Here is a 23,989-nt window from a genome sequence, read left to right on the forward strand (position 1 = left end):
CCCCTAATCTACCATGCAGTTCTCACAAGCATATCATATCATAACAAACATGTACGGGTAATTTGAGAGAACTTACTAGAGCTCGGCCGATTGCACGCATCACACTCCTTGTTCTTTCTCAAAACTCTTAATTTTAAATTTTTAGAAAATTTATTTTTCTTGTAAAAACCTTTCAAACCCTCGATTTGAGTTCAGTTACTCTTGAGAGTATGCTCGAATCCCTGAAACCAAGGCTCTGATACCAACATGTAACATTCCAAAATTTAAGACCAAAAATTTCATTTTTAATTTTATAATTATAAAACCAATTGTCTGAAAACATCCATAGTATCAACTCATATCAAAACCAATGTATCGATAGTCAAAACATGTCATGATAAAACAACATCAGAATATAACTCCTAAAGATCTCATGTGCGGAAATCATGGTGTGATGCGCTGCAATCATGTCAGCTCCTTTCCTTTCAAAGAAGAAGTACCTAAAACCAAAACTAAAAACCGTGAGCACAAAGCTTAGTGATTTCCCCCATCATACCACATACCATACAATAAACATATTTTCAACCATATCTGGGTGTCCGACCTACCCTGTTGAGCATACCTGGGTGCTCAACCTACCCATGTTAGGCATACTGAGGTGCCCGACCTACCCCTGTCAGGCATATCTGGGTGCCCGACCTACCCTCCGGTTTATCTTAACCGGCTAAGGTGTCTATTTCACCACCCCGACCACTACCACATAATAACATATCGTATTCATATTGTCAGGCATATCTGGGTGCCCGACCTACCCTCCGGTTTATCTCAACCGGTTACAGGATCTAACCCACCCCTCCTACCACTATCACATAATATCATAGCATACTAGCACATAAAGCATAATAGATAGTGGCATACCAGATAATTATCACAGAGACAATCGTCTCTACTATAATAAGTTATTAGTGGGCCGACATTGGTGCCTTCAACCCAGTTCTACTGGAAGGTAACTCACCTCGAATATCGGAAAGTAGCTTAAAATCCACGGCTCCGACAATCAACCCAACTCAAGCTCCTATACATAAAAGATTTCCTTAATTACCCTTTCATACTCATGACCCCCTTAAGGGTCAACTTTGGTCAAAGTCAAAGTCAACATTCTGGTTAAAGTTAACATTCTATGTTGACTCAACTCGCCGAGTCCATAAATCATAAAACCCTGAAATTGCGATCCAACTCGTCGAGTTTTTTCATGAACTCGCAGAGTTCTGCCTATCAACAGAATCGAGATTTTCCAAATCAACTCATCGAGTCCATCCTTGAACTCGTCGAGCCCTTCCTCTAACAGAATCGGGACACTTCGACTCAACTCACCAAGTTCCTCTATGAACTCGCCGAGTCCTTCAGTCTGTTAAGCCTTCTTAATGCATTGAGCTATTATTCTTCGAATCTAAGTCCCATATTCCAGATCTAGGTCGAATACACATCTAGGAGGGTAAAGTTTCTGACTTTACCCATTAAGACCCATCCTAGAAAAAATAAGCTCTAACCCTAACTCAAAATGGCTTAGATCCAACTCCAAAAGCCATCAAAACTTCAAGATAAGCCATGGGGTCATAGATCTGGACTCTAGGGACGATTTGGTCACGTAAAGTTCCTATCTTTACTTCCATGCATGACCTACTTGGCTCAAAAGGCCAAAAAGATGGTCTAAAAGTTGCATGGGACTTCCATGGCCATAAAGTTGACACCTTTATGCCATGAAGTCCCCTCATGACCCTAGATATGTCGGGTTTGCCCACATAGGACGTCCAAATCCCAAAAACCAACATACTTGGACCAAAACATGAAGAAAGCATCCTAAAACTAGATCTAAGCATGCTATAGACAAGGTAGGAGCTTTATACCTCAGATGAACCAGAAATGAAGCCCAACTTCTGGATCTACTCTCCTCCTACACGTCCTTACTCCTTCTTCATGTACCTTCTTCATCAAAATCGCCAAAAATACACAAAAGTTAGTTCAAAACTCTCAAAAGTGAATTAGGGCTTCGAGGCTAGGGTTTGGGACAATGGAGGCTGGAAATGAGGCCAACTTATGGGGGTTAAGTTGTTTAAATAGGGTGCAAAACCCTGAAAATTAGGGTTTCATTCTGCCAGCCTACTCGTCGAGTTGAGGCTTCTCAACTCGTTGAGTAGACTTCTTAACCTGCGTCCCAATCCATCTTTACTCGACGAGTTTGGGGCCTCCAACTTGTCGAGTTTTATACAAAAATGAATAATTATGAATTAAATACATACCAAGAACCAGATGTTACATATTCGCTCATCCACATGGCCTAAAGTATTAGGCATGAGCAAAGGGTTGCTTGTTGGTATTAGTCTTACACACACCATGCTTCTAACTTACCATACCTTTGACTTGTGTAAGAGCATGAGATTTAGATCTAGTGTGGAAGTATTTAAAGGAAAGATAAAGCTCACAAAAGTTGTTATTTTTCTCTTCTTCTCTTGCTAGGGTCGAGAGCTTTTTCCCTCTTTTCTCCTCCTATCTTTTTGAAGTGTTGTGATGAGTTTGGTGCTTTAGAAATGTTTCTCCTTTAAGGCTTAATTGTGATAAGTGCTCAAAGGCTTAAGAAGTATTACGTGCAAGATGAGAACTATCATTTTTGATGACATATACTTGTTGGTGGATACACTATAGAGAAACTCTTTCTTGAGTTTTTTCCATCTTCATCAACTCTCCAAATCCAAGTGGGATCAAAGTCTTCAAAGATTGTATTCTTAACATTATATGGTTATCATAATCTTTCTAATAAAATGTAAATGGATCCTTGGTGGTTTTGTTAAAATGGTCTAAAATAATAGTCATTTTTAATATTGTTTTTGTTGCCGCTTAAATTTATTTTATAAATAAAAAAATGATCATTTTTAGCTTTCCAAAACCCATGAGTAAGTCCCTTCGGGGTAAAATGGCTGGAGGGAGCGAGAGTTCTTGGTTTCTGGATTTTGGAGCATACTCAAGTCAAGATAGAGATTACTAAATGTGATTTGAGAATTATCGACCCGCCCCGAGCAAAGTGAAGAAACCCAACACCAAATAACAACATGATAAGTGTTTGTTGTGTGCGGTTGATGGTCGTTAGCTTAGCTAGATCCAACCATGTTCTAGCTAGGGTTTATGTTTGTACTTTGTTTATATATAACAACTCATAGTTGGGGTTTCAGTTGTGTCGCACTATTGTTTTCAAGCTCATGAATAAGAATATTTTCTTCTATAATATAAATGTATATCATATTATCCGAACCATTTTAACTATTATATATGTGTTCATGTGATTTTCTCTTTATTCTTAACAAGTTTAAACAAAAACAACTTGCATAATGCAACAGGAGTTAACAAGTTAACCAGGCAAATTGTCAACAAATTAAAAAAAAAAAAAAAAAAAAAAAAAAAAAAACAACGAATCTTTTATTCCAAAACAAAAATCAAGGTAAAGTATATGTCCTTTGCCATATTACCTTAAAAGTTGAAAATATATACTTTTGTTGCTATATATTATGAGTGAAATAAACAAAAAAAATCCACTCCACTCCAACCCAAACCGATCCGATTGTTTACAAAGCCCTTTGAAAAATACCAACATTATGTGGTATATTGGATTTTACTAGTGATACTGATATTTTTTGAACAATTTAAACGGGAAGTTGCATGATAGATCTAATAAAAAAAATTAATTAGTGAATATATATATATATATATATATATATATATATATATATATATATATATATATATATATATATATATATACCCTTATAGATGGTAAATAGTAAGGACGTCCTGTCCTATTCTATGTTATATGTTCAAGACTTTCTTTTCTGGCGTCTTAACTTAATGACATATGAACGTTCTTCTCTCCAACTAAAATATTTACATGATGGATTGTTGACTTTCAGATGTTTATAAGACACACCAAGAAGACAACTCAATTGAATACCACTTATATCTCCGGCAACTCTTTTTTCATTTTCCGGCCACTCTTTATCCTTTTCCGGCGTCTCTTCTTTTACCAACTCCGTCATGCGTAGAGGTCCTCTCTCTCTCTCTCTCTCTCTCTCTCTCTCTCTAACATCAGAATTTTGCGCAGATGGATACGGCAAGCTAGTGGTGGCGCTCTTCCTTGCCGCAACCACCACCGGGGCCGTGTTGGCCGCCATTAAACGTCGTCGCCGGAAAAACTCAAGGTCATTGAAGCCTGAAATTGTCGGATCCAGCCATGTTAGAAGGGTTGAAAAGTTTTCCAACTATGTTGGTAGGTTTATTACAGTTCTTCCTTTTCTCTTGTGTACAACTTTCAATGCATAAAGCACAATATTATAAGACAAATACTATTAATATATTCTCGTACATTCTAGTATTCTACTACTTAGATTTTTGAAGCTTTGGATTGTTAGTTGTTCCAAGTAGTACATTGTGCATCTAAAACTTGTACTTTGGCATTTCTTTTGTGGGACTGGAGTTGTACTATCCAAAGTACATTTCTAGTTGGTATAAATTTTGAGATTTATGAAAAAAAGAAAATTATATTATTGGAATTTTTTTTGACCTTACTACATCACTAGCAGTGTTTTTTTGTTTGTTGAATTGCTGCTTAGAGCATAATATTTTTTATATATTTTATATTAACTACATTATTTATATTATAGGAATTATAACAATGTCATCAAATTAAATAACAATATTTATATGATTGGATAAAATTTCCAAAATATATTATTTTGAATTCTAATAGGAATACTAATTTAAAATATAGTATAATTTGGTAGCTTTCAGAGGGGTTAATGTCAAAGATAACAAACTATTTAAAATGTTTAAAATGAACTAAAAAATAATCTTATCAAAAAGTAAATTATTGGCGTTTTTGTTCAAAATATATAATAATGACCTCTTATAACTCATTTTAACTGGTAACTGAAATTTTGAGGTCATTAATGAATTAAAAACCATTTAAATTGTTCAAAAAATACATTGATGTTTCAATGACCATTTCACCACCACCACCGTATTTTTTGAACATGTTATGTATTTATGTGTTTAAACCTTTAATTACTTGTTAAACGCGTTTTATGAGGTCATCATATGTATTCTTTGAACAAAAATACAAGTAACTTAATATTTTTTTTACCTTCTGATAATTATTTTTTATTTCAGGGTGTTTTTTTGTACAATTTAAAATTTTAATTACCAGATTTTGACAATATCCCAATTTTAAAAATACAAAAAAAACAATTGAGAGTTCAATGTCATAAAAGAAAGAAATAAAAGCATGATATTATAAGATACAAATAAAGTGAAACTATGTTGTTATTTCTTACATTTACCCCATAATTTTCGTCCCACCATGAAAGTTGTGTTATGAATTATGATTGATTTATCAAAATGGAGTACTCAAAATAGTAGTTAATAAATCATCATATGTGATGTTTTCACTTACAATCATACCAAATGATTTTTATACATTTTGAGACTATCAATGAATTAGTGAGTAAACTCCAATTTTTGCATTTCTTAAGAGACTTGATTTCATGATATGTGAATTTACAGCAAGGCAACTTGGATTCGAAGATGGAACCAAGTGTCCCGAATTATGTAAATTGACTTCTGATTATGTGAGAGGCTCAAAAGGGTTTAAAGATGGCCTTTACGTGTATTTTTCAAACGAAAAGGATGTAGACTCACTTTGTGAAAAACTTGAAGAAGAACTTGAAAGATGCGTTCTTGGCTATTTTGCTTTCAATTGGAGCCAAACTTCTATTGTGATCAATCAGGTAACATTAAAGAAAAAACCATCGATTTTAATACTTTTAATGTCGTTTTCATAGTTTCATGTAACGAACATCATATAAACACAAAAGGAACTAACGACATTCACATTCCACAATACATTCGATTTTATAAAGTTTAATGAATTGTTACATTAGTATTTCATTTTCAATATAATTTTGTCATTTAATTTCTACAATCCATTGAATTGAATTATACAAAGTTTAATGGAAGAAATTTAAAACTAAAGTTTCATTTTTCCATTCTACAAATTATTGAACTTCAAATCCATTATATGTCAATTAGTCATTTTATAGGGCATCAACAACGCATTGAATTATATTAAGTATAATAGATTTCCATAATGCATTGAACTTTATAAAAGTTCAGTGGAATTTTTACTTTTATCTTCAAACTTTTTTGAATTCTATATGCATTGAACGCTCAAATGACATCCCATTAAATTTGATATATATATATATATATATATATATATATATATATATATATATATATATATATATATATATATATATATGGTCCATTCCATTTATGGTTGGGCATCAATATCAATATAATAAGTTATATTTATGGATGGAAGGTGCTGAGCGATGGATCTGATGAGAGGAAGCTTAAAAACATGGTGTTGACAGCAACGAGGTGACTTTTCTTATCTCTTATTTATTTATATTATGAATATCGGAATATTGTTACGTACTTCAAATATATAAATGGCATAAGACTCTATGAATTAGTTTTTTTTAAATGAATTGGAATCGTTGACGTAATAAAGTGGTATAGAAATAAAGAAAGTCGTATAAAGATTTTTTTTAATGGGCGTTAACACTGAATTTAAAAAAAAAAAAAAAAAAAAAAAAAAAAAAAAAAAAAAAAAGAAGAAAAAATTATGATTATATTCATGTTCTCGTGAGTGAAATACACCAAAGAGAAAATTGATAAAAATATTAACTCAAGATTAAAATTTCCAGATAACTATTATTTTCCATGTTATATGTCTTTTTTAAAACGGTTAAAGATTTCATTCAAGTTATATGTAATGACAAATTATGACTTTATTTCTAGATAGTACACAGTATAAAAATATCAAAAAAGAATTTATTAAAATATGTGGACTATATATCTTGTTGCGATATATCCTTACAGTTTTTATATTCTTTAATAATATTTAAAGGATAGTGGGTGGAGTGGGATGTTTTCCCTGTATAAAAAATCGAACAAGTTGGGGAACATGAGACGTTGAATAATTCAACTTGGATAATGTCACGAATATTAAATGGTTGATATTTGGTATATCTAAAATTTTAATCATTGAAAAAATAAAATCATTACATTCAAATTTGTCAAACATCATAAAACTAATTATTATTACTTAACGCACTAAACGTCTTAACTCCACAATTACAACTATACAAAATAGCATCCATAATAAAATAGGTTTTTAACAGGTTTATTTGTTATAATGATATTAACTTAACAAACCAAAAAATTTAAGATATCGAAAAAACAATTGATAAACACCTAAAATTATAAACACAAGAATGAAAAGAATTAACTCTTATTGTAATCCATAAAATAACTCTTTTTTATTACAATCTTTCCTCTCTTGCTATCTATGATAATTGAAACCCACATGTTTGATATCTATATATACCTGTTATAGCATCCTAGCTTCTATATAACTAGAAGACTACCTGCCCTATAAATGACTTGCTTAGGGAGATAAATGACTTGCTTGATCCCTAAGCAATCATGTTTGCTTGAACCCTAATCACCTTCTTAGAATTCCTTATTGCCCAATGAATGTTCCTTCTTACAACTCATTGTGTATGGAAGGGGTATTATCGGAAATTACTAATAACCACTCCCTAATTTCCAAATGGAATTTGTGAGGTCTTCAACTCCTAGTAGCTTCTGCATTTCAACGAATTTTATCTTAGCTAACACCTTTGTCAAAATGTCAACTCTTTGTTCATTTCCACTAACATGCTCGATTGTGATCTCCTTGTCTTCAACTCGTTCTCGTATGTAATGGAAACGAGATTTGATGTGCTTGCTCCGGCCATAAAAAACTGGATTTTTTATTAATGTCATTGTGGATGTGTTGTCAATTTTAATTACCACTTCTTGAACTTGAGAACCAGTTATTTCTCCCAAAAGATCTCATAACCAAACTGCTTGACAACTTGTTGCATAACTAGCCAAATACTCAACTTCATAAGATGATAATGTCACTGTTTCTTGCTTTTGACAGCATCATGTGATTGGTGATTTACCAAAAGAAAAAATGGCTGGTGGTACTTTTTCCATAATCTTTATCATTGTTGTGACCGCTATCACAATAACCAACTAGACTTGTTAAATTGTTGCGACTATATGGAATCCCATAACCGATAGTACGTTTCACATATCGTAATACTTGTTTTATAGCAACCATGTGTGGCTTCATTGGATTTTTCATATAACGACTTGCAATGCCAACCGAGTAAGCTAGATCGGCCCTTGTTTAAAGCAAGTATCTCAATCTTCCAACTAGGCTTCGATATTTTGTTGCATATGTGTCTTCCTCGCCATCTCCTTTCGAGAATTTCGCATTTGAATCCATTGGAACTAGAGTAGGATTGCATTCATACATCATGTGTCCTTGAGCATCTTTTTTTGCATACCTTTCTTGCGTGATTAGTATGTTATCCTTCTTTTGATACACATATATTCTTAGGTAATATCGCAATATTCCAAGTAAACTCCATTCTCTGTTTGTGCGAAAAACCTTAATAGAGTTTCCGCATTCTTTTTCAACTAATGTCTTGAATTTCTTGAAATAAATTATGGCCTCGCTTTTTTTCTTTCATTAGATAACTCCACATAAACCTTGAGTAATCATCAATAAGAACAAAGATATACCTGTTTTCGGAAAAAGTTGATGGTGATATCAGCCCGCAAAGATCTCCATATACGAGTTCTAGGGCATTCTCGACTTGATATGAAGCCTTTTTCGAAAAAATGTTTCATGTTTTTTTCCAACTAAGCATGACTCATAAAGTTGGATTGATTCGGTGATGGAGGGTAGTCCTTTGACAAGTTCTTTTTTCGATATTTTTGAAATATTATCAAAGTTGGTATACCCTAATCTAGCATGTCATAGCCATGATTGCTCACTGAGACGTGTGTGTAAGCAAATTGGTTTTCACATTTTGATTTTCGTTTTGTAGAGACGGTTCGTAGAACAATTTACTTTAAATAGAAGAATATTTCGGCAATCATAAAGGTGTAGATAATCACCCTTCATTGACACATCACACCTAATTTCGGTTGCTTGTCCTAAATTGATAATACTAGTTCTAAGCAAGGTTCTAAAAATCGTTGGACGGTAGCTCGGCGGTCGACCGGCGTTAAGTGATTAATTGGACTAGGTGGGGATTTTAATCGGGGACCCTAGAGTATTTATAAATTTAATTAAAAATTCAATATATCCTAAAAAAATAAGTATTTGAAAATTTAAAAGTTTAAAAGTTTAAAATTTTAAAAAGTTTAGTGTAGTATTTTAAATTTTGAAAACTTAAAACTTTGGTGTAATATTTGAAAATTAAAATTTTGAATTTTTTAAATATTTCCTGCCTATGACCGCCGAGGACCACCAAGCCCGAGTTTGACCAAGTTCCGCCAAGCACCTTAATAGTAATCGGTTCAAGGCCGCCAAGCGATTAATCGACTGCCAAGGTTAATTTTTGCAACACCGGTTCTAAGTTTCGAAATGTAATATATATATATCAGTTAATAACTTTTGAATTCCCCATTCACCCTCGAACAAAATAGAACATTTGTCATGTATCTCAACAAAACAAAAGAGTCATCACCAAATTTTACTCTACTTTTAATTCTTTCATTAAGTTTGATAAAGAAAGATAGATTATATGTCATGTGATTACTTACACCGTTGTCCAAGTACCAAGTATCGTTGCTTTCTTTATTCTCAAATTTTCTTGGTATGACACCTTCTTTGTTTAAGAAAATTGTCTCGTAGATGGTTTGAACCATAATACGATGTCAATCATCATCTTCAACTTCAGATACATGTGCTTATTATTTTCTTGGCTTTTCGTTCCGGACATTGTGATGCAAAGTGACCAAACTTGTCACACATATAACATTGTCCTTTGGAGCGATCTTTTTTCTTTCCTTTTGGCTTTTCGGACTCTTTTTTATTTGAGGTTGTGGTTCAATTTTGTTGATAGGAATTGTTGTAATGACCTCACGTCCTCCACATCCACCACCAAGGCTCGATTCACCACCTCGAGAATAAGTCTCGGTTTTGTTGAACAAGAGTTTGTTTTGTTCTTTTGTTAGCTCACTTTCTCGAATGCGTTCTTCGTAAGCTTTCAAGCGTCCGACCACATCTTCGAATCCACTCGTCTTTAGATCTAGGACTTGTTCGGTTGAAGCAACAATATGGATAAACCTTCTTGGTAAACTTGTAAGAAATTTGTTAACAAGTTTACTTTTAGATATTGTTTCGCCAAGAGAACTGGACTTTGATGAGACGATGGATAGTTGACTTGCAAACTCGTCGATTATACTTAATTCCTTCATCTTCAAGTTATCAAATTCATTTATTAGGGTTTGTAAACGAGCTTCTTTTACCTTGCCTGCACCAAGGTAGCGAATTTTGATGGCTTCCCAAATCTCCTATGTCATACTCATCATGTCAACTTGCAAGACTAAGTCTTTGGGGATTGCTTGGAATAAAACTACAATTGCTACATTGTTTCTCTTGACATCCGTCGTTCCTGTATCAACAACGTCCCAAACTTGGTGAACGTTGAATATTACTTTCCTACGGATTGCCCAGACAGTGTAGTTTGTCGTCGTGAGCATTGGAACGTGGAACGAGAATGATGAATTCTCCTTCGTTCCTGGATCTACTGCACTTGTCATGCTTGGTGGATCAGATTTCTGCTTCTAACTCTGATACCAATTGAAAGAAGCAATTGATAAACAAATAAAAATTATAAACACGAGAATGAAAGAAATCAACTCTTATTGCAATCCAGAAAATAACTCAAAACTTGATTACAATCTCTCCTCTCTTGCTCTCTTTGATAATTGAGACTCACATGTTCAATAATATATATATATATATATATATATATATATATATATATATATATATAGGTTATAGCATCCTAGTTTCTATCTAACTAGAAGACTATTTGTCATATAAATGACTTGCTTGATCCCTAAGCAATCCGGTTTGCTTGAACCCTAAGCACCTTCTTAGAATTCCTTATTGCCCAAGGAATGTTCCTTCCCACACCTTATCGTGTATGGAAGGGGTATTATCGAAAATTACTAATAATCGCTATTATCATTAAGTTTTTTCATAAACGTTCTACAAACTTTATTTATTTAAAAATGAAAAGATGGAACAGGAAAATATAAGCATAATGATTTAAAATTAAAATACCCTTAGTCTAGAAAGCTTTGTAAATTTACAGAAAGAAAAAAAAAAAAAAAAAAAAAAAAAAAAAAAAAAAAAAAAACTCTCACAATAGCTTGTTAGACTTTAAAATTTATTTTGCCAAAAAAAACTATCCAATAACTCAATAAGCTCCTATTATGGAGGATGCTAAAATAACTTTTTGCACTTTTTTATATATAAAAAAATATATGTAGTGATCAGGTGTTGTGGAAAACATGGTAGACATTTTCACAATTTTTTCAAAACTATTGTTGCATTTGATAAATACTTAAAATCTTTCACGTCATAAAACACAATCACTCATCAACAATTTTACTTGAAGATGTTTTATGATAATAATCATATTGTTATATTAACATGCAGAAAACAAAGATTTGAAAAAATTACAAAGGACTTGAGAGTAACAAGAGCATTCTCAACAATCATGGAGGAAATGAAAGTGATCGGAACTAAAACCCCAAAAAAGGGTGATGGCAGCAATGATGCCTTTGCCTCCACGGAGATGAATGGGCCGGAGGCTCACGGAGTCAGAAGTCCGGTGATTCTTTTCATGGGTGGTGGAATGGGTGCCGGAAAAAGCACTGTTCTCAAAGAAATTCTTAAAGAGTAAGTGATACGATGTTAGAGCTTTGTTTTGTTGGGATTTTTTATTTTGTGTTATTTCATTTATTATATATTGTTAAGCTTTTTATAAAAAAAAGTGATTTACTAAAAGTATTACAATTCAAGGAAAAAAATATGTTTATTATTTTGTTTTCAACAAAATGATAAGTATATATTTATTATTTTATATCAATCAATGTTAACTCTAAAGTATATGGAAAACAATGTCATTTCGGGGTTGTGGAATGGTTTGGTTTTTTTCAACAAAATTAAAATGCCACGTAAGCCAAATTATGAGAGGGTATAATTGAATCTATATATATATATATATATATATATATATATATATATATATATATATATATATATATATATATATATATATATATATATATTTGATATTGGAATATATTGCAGAGGATTTTGGTCGGAGGCAGCAACAAATGCGGTGGTGGTGGAGGCCGATGCCTTCAAGGAGAGGGACGTAATTTACAAAGCCCTTAACTTAAAGGGCCATCACAATGACATGCTTCCAACTGCTGAATTGGTATAATCTCCCATTTATTTTCTAGTATAAACATATCGGGTCATGTCAAATTAGGAGGTGTTTTGCTAAACTTATGACTTTTCATAAGTACTGTTCAACTTATAGCTTATAACTTACTTATTTCTGGTATAATACCTTGATAAGTTATTTTTCAAACACTCATTTTAAGTTATAGGGGTGTGGAACTAATAATAAGTTAAAAAATAAGCTTAAATAAGTTTAGCCAAACACCCCCTTAGAACCAACAAAATTTGACACATCTCCCTAACTCAAAATTGTTGGTAGTGTTTGAGATTTTCAGTTGGTTTAATTAAACCGGTCAAATCGTTTAGTCAACACCGATTTAATTAAATAGGTTAGGTTAGAACTAAAAACTCTAAGATGATGACAACATTTCAACCCTTTTATATATTTTTTACATTTTGTTTAATCTTATAAAATAGAAAAAAAAATACAAAAACAATATCCTGATCTTATTTGGACAATTAGATTATAGTTTTGTTGCTTTTAATCTAAATAGTTATTTGGCCTTTGTAACATATAACTTGTTTAGGTTCAAACTTCTATTTCATTCAAATGTTGAAATGTAAATGGGTTAGGGTCGAATCCGTTTTATCTAGGATGTCAGTTTTTTTTATCTAATATGTCAGATTGTGACCGATAATCTCAACTCGTTTAATTAAACATGTTATATTGGTTGAAAATCACAACTCATTTAATTAAACATGTCACAATGAACCCACCTAATTGCTAGGATGTCTACCATATAGGCTTGTTCCATGATGCGGATTTATATAATTTGAACTTAACATATATAACTGTAATATTTTATATAGGTGCATCAAATGTCAACAGATGCAGCTTCGTCAGTGTTAGTAACAGCATTAAACGATGGGAGAGATGTGATCATGGATGGGACATTGGCATGGGAACCATTTTTTGAACAAACAGTTGCTATGGTAAGAGACATTCATAATCATCGTTATCGAATGGGTATCGGCTACAAGGTCTCAGAAGATGGAACAATTAACGAGAATTATTGGGAAAAAGTCGAAGATGACGATGGAGAAGAATTTATACCGAAGAATCCATATAGAATTGAGTTGGTTGGTGTGGTTTGTGATCCTTTTCTAGCAGTCACAAGAGGCATTAGGTAAGATCACAAACACTTTGCTATTTAAAGGGGGCGATTTGTTATACTGGTAACTTGAAGGGTGCTAAGTATAACCTCTCAAATTTTTGCAATAACAATAGTAAAACTTATTTTATCAATTTTTTTTGTTGTTACCAACTCAACGAACTAAAAGTTCAAGAAAAGTAAAACTTTTTTATAAAACTTTTTTATGGGTCTTATAAAAAAAAGCTATGTAAATGAATTTCTTGTTATTAGAATTGTGAAAAATCTCTATATAAAACCTTGAAAATTTACAAACAAAGTAAGAATACTTTGGTACGAAAAAACATGTCAAAATAATTTTTTTGACTTTCAAAAACTTATTTGCCCAAATAAGTTCCCCAATAAGCTTTATTGGGAATCCTCTCAAGATTAACTAATGCACATGTAACCCCAAAGTGTACCTTTTTCAAACCTTCCTATTTTAAAAAGGTGTATTGTTGACTGTTCCCTTTTAAGGGGTTGACTGTTGTATTTGTAACTAGAGGGATGCAAAGTGTAACTTCCAAAAACTATTGAGTATTGACTATATCAAATATTTAAAATAACCATCAATATGATAAATAGAAGTGATCCTTATTTTAATTTGTATTTTGTAACAAATACAGGAGGGCAATATCAGTGAAAAGAGCAGTGAGGGTAAATTCACAACTGAAATCACACAAGAGATTTGCAAATGCATTTCCAAAGTATTGCCATTTTGTGGACAGTGCAAAGCTCTATTGCACCAATGGAATTGGAGCCCCTCCAAAGGTTAGTTCATATTTTACTTATTTTTTTTATTATTATTTTTAATATTCTTTTTCACAATTAAAAACAAGTTCATGATATATTTTGGAAATGTACCATAGATTAAAATAATTCAATTTTATAATATTTAATCCTAAACAAAATGGTATAATGTTTTACATTTTATGCATGAAATGTTGTATAGTATATAACTTTTAAACTTTGTTATCTAGTTTTGCAAAAGGACAAGTTTGAAGTAACAATTTTTTTTTTGAGTAAATTACTGAAATCGTCCCTGTGGTTTAGTCAAAATTGCACGTTTGGTCCCTAACTTTTTTTTTGCACTCGGATCGTCCCTGTGGTTTGATTTTGTTGCGTTTTTCGTCCCTGTGGTTTGATTTTGTTGCATTTTCCGTCCCTTACATACATAAAGTTAGGGACCAAACATGCAACTTTTACCAAACCATAGGGACGAAAAACGCAACAAAAGCAAACCACAGGGACGATCCGAGTGCAAAAAAAAAGTTAGGGACCAAACGTGCAATTTTGACTAAACCACAGGGACGATTTCAGTAATTTACTCTTTTTTTTTTGTCATCATAAGTCATTTTCCATTTTAACTTAATCCATTAATGGATACAATAATATTTTTCATGCATAATCATTTATATTTTATAAAGTTGTACAGTATAATATTTTAAAATATAATCTTCTACTCTAATAAATAAAGGTTTTTTTTGCTACATGTCACACTCTCATTCAATTTCTCAAATGTCATTTTCTGGTTATCTTGAATTATTTTTTTTCATGTCATTTTATGATTTTTTTTATTTTATTAAATTCCACATAATGATTTAATGTAATAACTGCAATAAATATTGTAATAAATGGATATATCAATTTCATTAATAAACTTACCTTTTAATTTCAAAATTTCCAAACTAAAGCTAATTAATTTGTTTTGTTTATTTATTTAAATTATTTGTTTAAATTTAAAAGATAAAAAACATTATAATTATAATAATTTATTATTTTTCTTATTTTCTTATAAATTCAAAGTTCCCAATATTTTGATCTTTATATTTAACTTTTTTTTTTAAATTAACCTATATAATACATGGGTCTCACAGCTATTTGTTATATATAAAAAAATACTATGCACGAATTACCTTCCAGTATAATTGAATACTAAGTTTCGGACAAGATTTAGAATTAATAATTTAATGATAAGTTTTGGACATGATGACACTATAACTAACTTGTATTAAGTAATTTAATCCAAACTGACAAAAATGATATTATTAATTAGATAACACCATAAGTATGTGATTATTTCTATGCTAAATTTTAAATGCTATTTAGGCATTTTAACTTTTAGTTTTTGCTTAAATTTTAGCCGATCGAATGGAAAGGTGTCAGTTGCAATCTAATGGAGGATGATCCTGATCAAATTCAATGTTTGAAGTGTTTGAACATATTAAAAGACATTAATGATGAAGCTGATTCCATCAACGAGCTTTATGCAGACCCTAAAATGTTAACAAATCCGGATTCGGTATGGAATAAACTTGTCATGATACCGAAAAGAACAAATCTTCAACGTGATTTGAAAATTGTGATAGAGAGAATTGAAATGTCAAAATCATGGATTTAATGTATGAGGCGATAATGTAGATTTCCTTGTATTTTATGATGAAGATTTGTGTTTGTTTTGAATATTGCATGTTAAATTCTTTTATTTCTTTTTTCTATTTTAAACTGTAAAACCTCAAATTCGGAGAATAACGATACAAATTCTGTAATATTTTGTGTGATTACAATAAAGACATGATGAGTTTAACAATCATCTCTAGTCCAGTACAACGAACTAGATTAAAATCGATAATCATATATAAAGGCAATCTTCGAGTGTACATCTAGAAACACTAAGGTTTTTAAAATTTGGCTTGCATGATTGGCTGATTGCAACATCCAATAACGCCTTTTAATTTGTATTATTTTTTAAAATTTTTTATTTTTTCCTAGCGTTTAGTTAGCTTGCAGTTCCTTTTATATATATATATATATATATATATATATATATATATATATATATATGACTGTCGTTCAGGAAAAAAAAAAAAAAAAAAAAAAAAAAAAAAAAAAAAAAAAAAAAAAAGGAAAATACGGCAAATAGACAAAAAATGGGGGTCAATTTCAAAATTTAGTCATAAAAAAAGGTTTTTCCAAATGTAGACATACATTCCGCAGAGGACCCTTCGCGGACCTCCGCGGAACCATGAAATCTCCGCGGAGAGGGGGTAATTTCGTAATTTCAACCATTTTTTTATGAGGAAAACGAAGTGGTCCTCTTTTGGTCCCCACTGGTCCCCGTTCCTCTTGGTCACTCCGCATCGGGTTGCAGAGGCTTGATCGAAGATTTCAAATCCGGCGACGACTTCAACTCCTGCAACGACTTCAAATCCGCCGAAATCGAGTCGCTGATCTCTTTCTGTCACCGATGGACCACGAATTCCCCGATGTTATGGCCGATGGATACGGTTCCCGGGTATTTCTCACATTTTCATCTAATTATTAATGTCGAAAATGTTGAATATGATTCAAATTAGAGGAAAACCCATTTTATTACATTGAATATATATATACAGATTTAGGATTTTTAGGTTTACAAATCACAGATATGTTTTTGGGGAAGATCCATTCCGCGGAGGTGGACGTCAGTCCGCAGAGGGTGTTCCGCGGAGTGATGTGTTTCCTCCGCAGAATGTTGTAATCGAACAATGCAGGCCTCCGCGTTAGCTAGAGGTCATTTCGCGGAGAGCCCTCCGCGGAGTGATGGTTTTTGCACAATTTTTATTTTTCTGCTTTTAAGTATGTTGCTATTTATTTCATAATGGATTAATATTTTTTTTTTTCAATTAGTAATGTTTTAAATGAAATAATATTTTTTATTTTTTTTTTTTGTTGCGTAGCACGAAGATCTCAATCAAAAAGCGGAGTTAACTTTGAAAGGCGTGGTGGGGACTATGATTAAAAAGTATTTTTCGCGCCTAACACAATCACAACGAGTATTATTCGAAGCTTCCCCCTTTGGAATATTCTTAGGAATGCATATCCCACATGGTGATCCATTACTTGTGCATATGATGATGTTGTAAGGTCTCAACAAATATTTGAAATGGGGAGGTTTCTGTTTGATATAGAGGGGATCCAGTTGGATTTTGGTGTAACTGAATATATTCTGATTTGTGGTTTAAAAGTTGGTCCTTATGTGGATTTACTCCATTACGAAAAGGGCCAGTCAAATTCATAGCTCCGTGCTTGGTTGTTCCCAGATATTTCTTATTCACGTTTCCGGCTAAAGATTTAGAAGACTTGATTATGTCCCCGAATTATTTGGCACTACAAGATGAAGATGTTGTGATGCTTATCCAGCTTGTTTTTATGTTGAAGGGTCTACACGGACGGGACGTTAAAACGGGCATTCCTGCAGCAGTATACAAGCTTGCTGATAATATAGATGATTGGAACTGGTATTACATTTAAAACAGGCATTCTCGCAGTAGTATCCAATGCACTAATTATAATAAATAAATTGAAAATTGCAGGTTTGCATGGGGTACGTATTTCTGGAGAAGGTCACTAAGTAGCTTAGGGGTGGGTAGGGACAGGATCCCCTTGATAGTTGTTGTGGTCCATTGAAATCAGTGATAAATCCAATCCAGAGTGCTTGTGTAGTATAATAAGCAATCAAGGTACTAAAAATGCTGAGAATGCTGGTATCAATGTCACTAAGGCCCAAGAATTACCAGCAAGATGTGGTCAACGTGTCAACCCGATCTCATGCATCACCTCCACCTTTAAGACTACTCCAGGTATCACGATTGGATCGATCATACATTCCCCGACCTTTTCTATCTTTCTTGTTTCTCTTCAGCAAACTTATAATCTTCATGTGTGTTTCAGGTACAAGTGATTCCCAAAGCTTAGGAAATTCCATGGTCTACTTATTGTACCCGTTGATGCTAATTGCAGCTGTATATGCTTGATCCATTTTATTTTATTTTTTTGTTGCATGATTAAACTAAATGTACACAAGAGGTGGTGTTGGGCAGTAGGAGGCTGCTTCGGTGGCCTTCTGCTTCTTCTTTCTTACTTAAAATTGCTAGCTAAGCAGTTATCGCGGTCCAAATTTCAATAGCAGTCACATGCCGCTATTTGAAATCGCGGTTATCGCGGTGGTATAGCGATTTTTTAATATTATGTATAATTTATATTATATATTTATACAAAATTTATATATTAGATTATTAATACTATATGGAATTAAAATCATAAAAAATCATATAAAAACATAACATAATCTCTATATATAATATTTTAATATAGTTATATGGAAACTAAAAAGTGTCAAAGTTGTTCGTGGTTTCTAAGTACTAAAACAGACGAGAAAGGGAAGTTGTCATTTGTTGATTTGGACTTATTAAGACAAAAAGTGTAGTGGACTGGTTAAAAAAATAAAGATTTAATATTGAAATAACACACAATCGTTTTTTTCTTTGTCAGAGTAGCCCAATATGTACGAAATTGTAAAAACGGGTGTAGCGTCGCTATAGCGCTGATGAGTTTCGCGGTAAATAGCGGTCAATAGCGCCGCTAATAACGCTACCACTATTTGTAAATGCTATTTCAAAATAGTAGTTGAGTAACACCGCAAAACGCTATAGCGCGCTATTGATAGCATAGATTGTTAGAGAAACAAATGGGATGAGGGAGAGAGCTGTGGTGATCGAAAACAGCAGCAACAAAGGGTTGGGGATGTGCTCTCTGGTGGTAGCAGTGAAGGGTGGGGTTGTGGCAGTTTGGTGGCAGCAAGGTGGATGCCACCTCTTCTTTCCTTTTTCTAGGCAGAAACAGGTGAGAGGGAGATGTGAGGTGGTGTTTGGGATGACGTTTTTTTTATTAGAAGAGGGAGGTGTAAGGGTGGTTTTGGGTGGTGGGTTATGGTGGTTTCTTGGTTGGAGAGAGAGAGAGAGAGAGAGAGAGAGAGAGAGAGAGAGGGAGGGATGGGTGGGTGGGTGGGTGGGCCCCCTTTATATTAAATAAATAAATAAATATATTTTAAATAAGACAAAACTTCATAAAGGGTCCCTGTAGTAGTGAAATGATCGAAATGTCCTTCATTTAACGGCCAAAACCTAACGGAGTTAACGAAAAGGACCATTTGTTAAGAGTTTTGAAACCACAAGGACGATCCGTGAGGTTTTTTGAACTTAAGGACTAAACTTAATATTTTCAGAAACCACAGAAATCATTTTTGAAGTTTTGTCCCAAAAAAAGTATTATCTAAGATTATCTTTGTATTGTACATGACACTTGGTTTATAATTTCATCAAATAAATATATACCACCGTTGGATCAATAATAGGTATGCAAACATGTAAACAATTATCTAATCTTTTGTTGAAAATCATACTTAAGTGAAAAACATATCACATTAATAATTATATTATCTTAAAAATAATAATTGAAAAAAAATATTATGATTGATATAAACCGATTAGCAGGTCGGTCTTGAGAAATTAAATATTCTCAAGTGCCCAAGACGAATAAGGAAAAAATAGCCCTTCTCGTTATTATAATTTATGTATTTTTAAATAAAAAAAAAAAGTAATTGGGCCGCAGCTACCCACTCCCCCATGCCGATTAGGATTAGTTCATAATAGGATAGCTAGCAATCCAATCGTTTGTGATTTGGATCATTATTTGAATTCTAGATTATGCTTATATGTAATGTTTGGACGTGTTATATATATATATATATATATATATATATATATATATATATATATATATATATATATATATATATATATATATATATATATATATATTATTTGAATTCTAGATTATACTTATATGTAATGTTTGGACGTTATATATATATATATATATATATATATATATATATATATATATATATATATATATATATATATATATATATATATATATAGGATTGAGTTCTATGGAAAACAAATAACTATGGCAATATCTACCGGAACCAATAATCAAATGACACGTGTCCATTTCTTTCTTCACAAGTAATGTATTGTGGAAGTTATTGTGGAAGTGATGTGTTGTCATGTTTTCATTGGTTCAAATATGTGTTGCCCTAATCATTCATTTTCCATATAACTCTTCCCTATATATATATATATATATATATATATATATATATATATATATATATATATATATATATATATATATATATATATATATATATAGAGAGAGAGAGAGAGAGAGAGCTAGGTTCAAATGTGGATTGACATATATTGTGTGGACGTGTGGATAATGTTATTCTGTGAGAATTACAAAGAAAATATGTTGTTTGATAATATGAATACGTTCAATCTTATATAATTATTTTAATTATTAAGCATTTTCACTAATTAAATCGTCTATAAGGTTATTATTCACTTTTTTTAATTATTCTCATTCTGTCAGAATTTTATCAGGATGTTTATTGTGTCGTATTCTATAAGAATTAAAATAAATAAAAATGATGAATGAGAACAAAAATGAATTAGAATTGGTGAGAATCCATTAAAATAACAATAGTTCTGTGAGATTGAACGTATTCACATTACTAAACAACATATTTTCTTAGTAATTTTCATAAAATAGCATTATCCACACGTCCACACAATAGTTGTCCATCCACATTATAACCTAGCCATATATATATATATATATATATATATATATATATACACACACACACACATATATATATATATATATATATATATATATATATATATATATATATATACCCATTGTATATCAATAAAGAAGTACATTGGTGTATAACCTTTATGGTATTAAACCTTGCAGCTTGATCCTTCGATTCTGTTGAGAGAAAAATTTTGAGACACACTTGAACAAAACGGTTAGAACAAGTATATAGCGGAATAGTTAATCTCGAAGGATCTGTTAGCTCAACAATAATATTAATAGTTAGAAGTTGGCAAGTTAGATGCGGAAAGTAAAGTAATATAAATGACAACAATGGTTATATCAAGTATACACGTAAGTTGATTCATAACTTGGAATGCATTCAAACCAATGTTAGTAAGTAAGATCAAACTTAGTGAATAAGTCACAAGGACTTGCTCCGAAGAGTGATTATAATCTGATATGTTTAAGTAAGAAGTGAAGAGTGAAGAAAGATAGAATGATAACTTTTGAAATTGTATTCAGATGAAATGCATAAGTTATCGGTGATCAAGAGAGGTGTTCAATACAAGAGAATAAGTCTCTGTTTATAGAGAGTTAGAACTACACTAGATTACAACTCTATAAGCAGTCGTGTAAGGCATACTGGATAATAGAGTGTATTACATAAAAGACAAATAAAGTAATCTAGCTAATGACTGCGGTAGCTGACTCCGGGTGCTGATGCGGTTGTGGTAGAGAAATGGTTGCGGTAGCTAAGTTCAAGAGGGTCACTTCCATGATTCAACAATTTCCCCCTAAGTGACCTCCTTAACTTTGGTTCAGCTATCAAGTTTGAGGAACTCGATCAAAATCCACCAAAACTTCCTGACGTTTTCTATCCATGTGATTCATTTTGTAATCTCGAACTTGACTTTTGCGGTAGTATGCTTCAATCTTTCAACTGCAGTCCGGCAGATGTCAAGTTGTTTCTTGGGCAGGCGGTTCATGGCAGTCATTAGAATGAAGTATTTGACATTGTCGATTTTCCTTTTGAAAATGATGCCAAGCTCTGGGAAGTTAGTTGCACCTAAGGATCTGTCAGCAAAGCCTTCAGTGGGCATAGGTGCGGGGTCGAGAGGTGGTAGATCAAACTTCTTGGAAATGATGGGATAGATGTCCGCATCAATTTTGGCAAAGTCGCACATAGTTTCTCTCAAGAAGTTGTTGACCCGATCAAGTGCAGTCTTCATTTTTGGATGCTTCTCAACCTTGTTCTGAAATACTTTGGCTATAAGAAACACTTCTTCCGGATTCATGTGAGGAAAGTCTACTTGGGTGCGGATGTAGTCATGTCCTCTTCGGGTGAGGGTGTACTGGAAGAATTCTGCTTTCATGAATCTCCGAGGCTTGTAGTTTACAACTGCGGATGGCCTGTCATTGGACCATATGTGCTCTATGGGAGAGGCATGTTTGGTAAAGAATTGTGCAAGTCTTTCAAACTCCATAGGCAGTCTCTTGGCATTGGGAAGGCTTTGGTCAAACTTCTCAAATACTGTGAAGTATTTGGCATTTGGTGAAATGGGAACATCCCAGTAGCCATCCGAAGGAGGTTCTACATAAGTGAGGTAGGGAATATAATCTTCATCTTGCAGCCTTCGGTGAGGATTGACCCAAGAGTTGATAAGGGTTTCATCTATGACAGTGTCGAAACCACATAGCCTCCAGATTTCTTCAGCAAGTTTAGCTGACCTCCAGTCTCTTTTCTTTTGGGTTGTGGTAGGGGAATCAGTTGGGCTTGGTGAGGACATGTTCTCCTCAAGATTTTTGAAGTGAGGAGGAGTCTCAGGCTTTTTGGGAATATGCTGAGATGGTTGTCGTGAGGGTTGCGGTGTGGGAATTTTGTTAGTGATGATTGGTGGACTCTGATGTGGTGAGATTGAATGATGGCAGTGCTGAGAGTGATGTAAATGATGGGCTTGGTCTTCATCACTTCCCCCTCTTGAGGAATACAGCGCACGTGATTCCTCAAGCCATTGCTTAAGTCCATCCACTTTGGCAAAAACTTCTTGGAATTGAGCTTTTAGGATTTCTGCCAATTGGGAATTGTTTGGAGTGGAGGAGCTGAAGAGAAACTTGTGGATTTCTTTGGTAAGCTGGAGGATCTCAGGGCCATAGAAGTTGGAGGAAAGAGATTTCTACAGTCTGTTGATTGTTGTTTAAAGAACAGAGATAGTGGACTCATAAGCATTATGAGTTTCATCTATCACTTTCTGAGACTGAGAAGCTTGATCCGCGATGGCGGACTGGAGATCCATTTTGATTGCGGCCACCTCCATGATGAGACGTTCTGCTACAGCCAAGAATTCTTTGTGGTCAGCCTTGCGGTTGTTGTCAAGGGACCGAATCCCCATCTCTACTTTAAGATAGATGCGTTCAGCAGCCATGCGTTCCCTTGTTTCCAGACGCTCTATTCTTTCAATTAGTGACTGAGGTCCTGGAGTGTCTTCAGGTTGCGGTTGAGTAGGCTTGACCGCAGCCAAGATCTGATCGACTTTGGCTTGAAGGGATAAGAATTCTTTTCTGGTCACCGCATTCTTCTTCTTCTTCTTCTTCTTCTTCTTCTTAGGTTTGGAGGTGGAGTGATGGGAACCACTTGATTCTTCACCTTCATCAAACATCATGAAGTCATCATCTGAGGGAGAGGGTCTATTTACCTCTTGAATGTCGTCATCATCCAGACCAAAAGTAGGAGCAGAGCTGATTGAGATTGCGGGTTCGTCATCTTGTGATGGATTGACTGGGATAAAAGTTGAAGTAGGAGGAACTTTGGAGGGACCCGCAGCTGCACCGGAAGCTTGTGCTTTGAGAATTGTTTCTTCCATCTCATCCATCCAGTTTTGAACCTTTTGAA

General features: G+C 33.2%; 1 protein-coding gene across 1 annotated transcript; it reads left to right on the forward strand.

Moving 5' to 3' along the window:
• The first annotated feature begins 3,817 nt into the window (after positions 1 to 3,817).
• LOC145093937 (calmodulin calcium-dependent NAD kinase-like) lies at positions 3,818 to 16,071 on the forward strand. Its single transcript, XM_079032186.1, has 9 exons — positions 3,818 to 4,072; positions 4,130 to 4,294; positions 5,587 to 5,810; positions 6,407 to 6,465; positions 11,666 to 11,908; positions 12,323 to 12,452; positions 13,289 to 13,605; positions 14,235 to 14,379; positions 15,752 to 16,071. The coding sequence occupies exons 1-9, from the start codon at positions 4,063 to 4,065 to the stop codon at positions 16,007 to 16,009; spliced, it is 1,551 nt and encodes a 516-aa protein (XP_078888312.1). The 5' UTR covers positions 3,818 to 4,062; the 3' UTR covers positions 16,010 to 16,071.
• The last annotated feature ends 7,918 nt before the right edge of the window (positions 16,072 to 23,989 follow it).

This window comes from Lactuca serriola, chromosome 3 (assembly GCF_051521515.1).
Source record: "Lactuca serriola cultivar US96UC23 chromosome 3, Lser_US96UC23_V15, whole genome shotgun sequence".
Classification (NCBI taxonomy): Eukaryota; Viridiplantae; Streptophyta; class Magnoliopsida; order Asterales; family Asteraceae; genus Lactuca; species Lactuca serriola.

Coding starts and splice junctions, on each gene's coding strand:
- LOC145093937 (XM_079032186.1), top strand. Junction 5,811..6,406: donor CTTCTATTGTGATCAATCAG/GTAACATTAAAG, acceptor TATGGATGGAAG/GTGCTGAGCGATGGATCTGA. Junction 6,466..11,665: donor ATGGTGTTGACAGCAACGAG/GTGACTTTTCTT, acceptor ATTAACATGCAG/AAAACAAAGATTTGAAAAAA.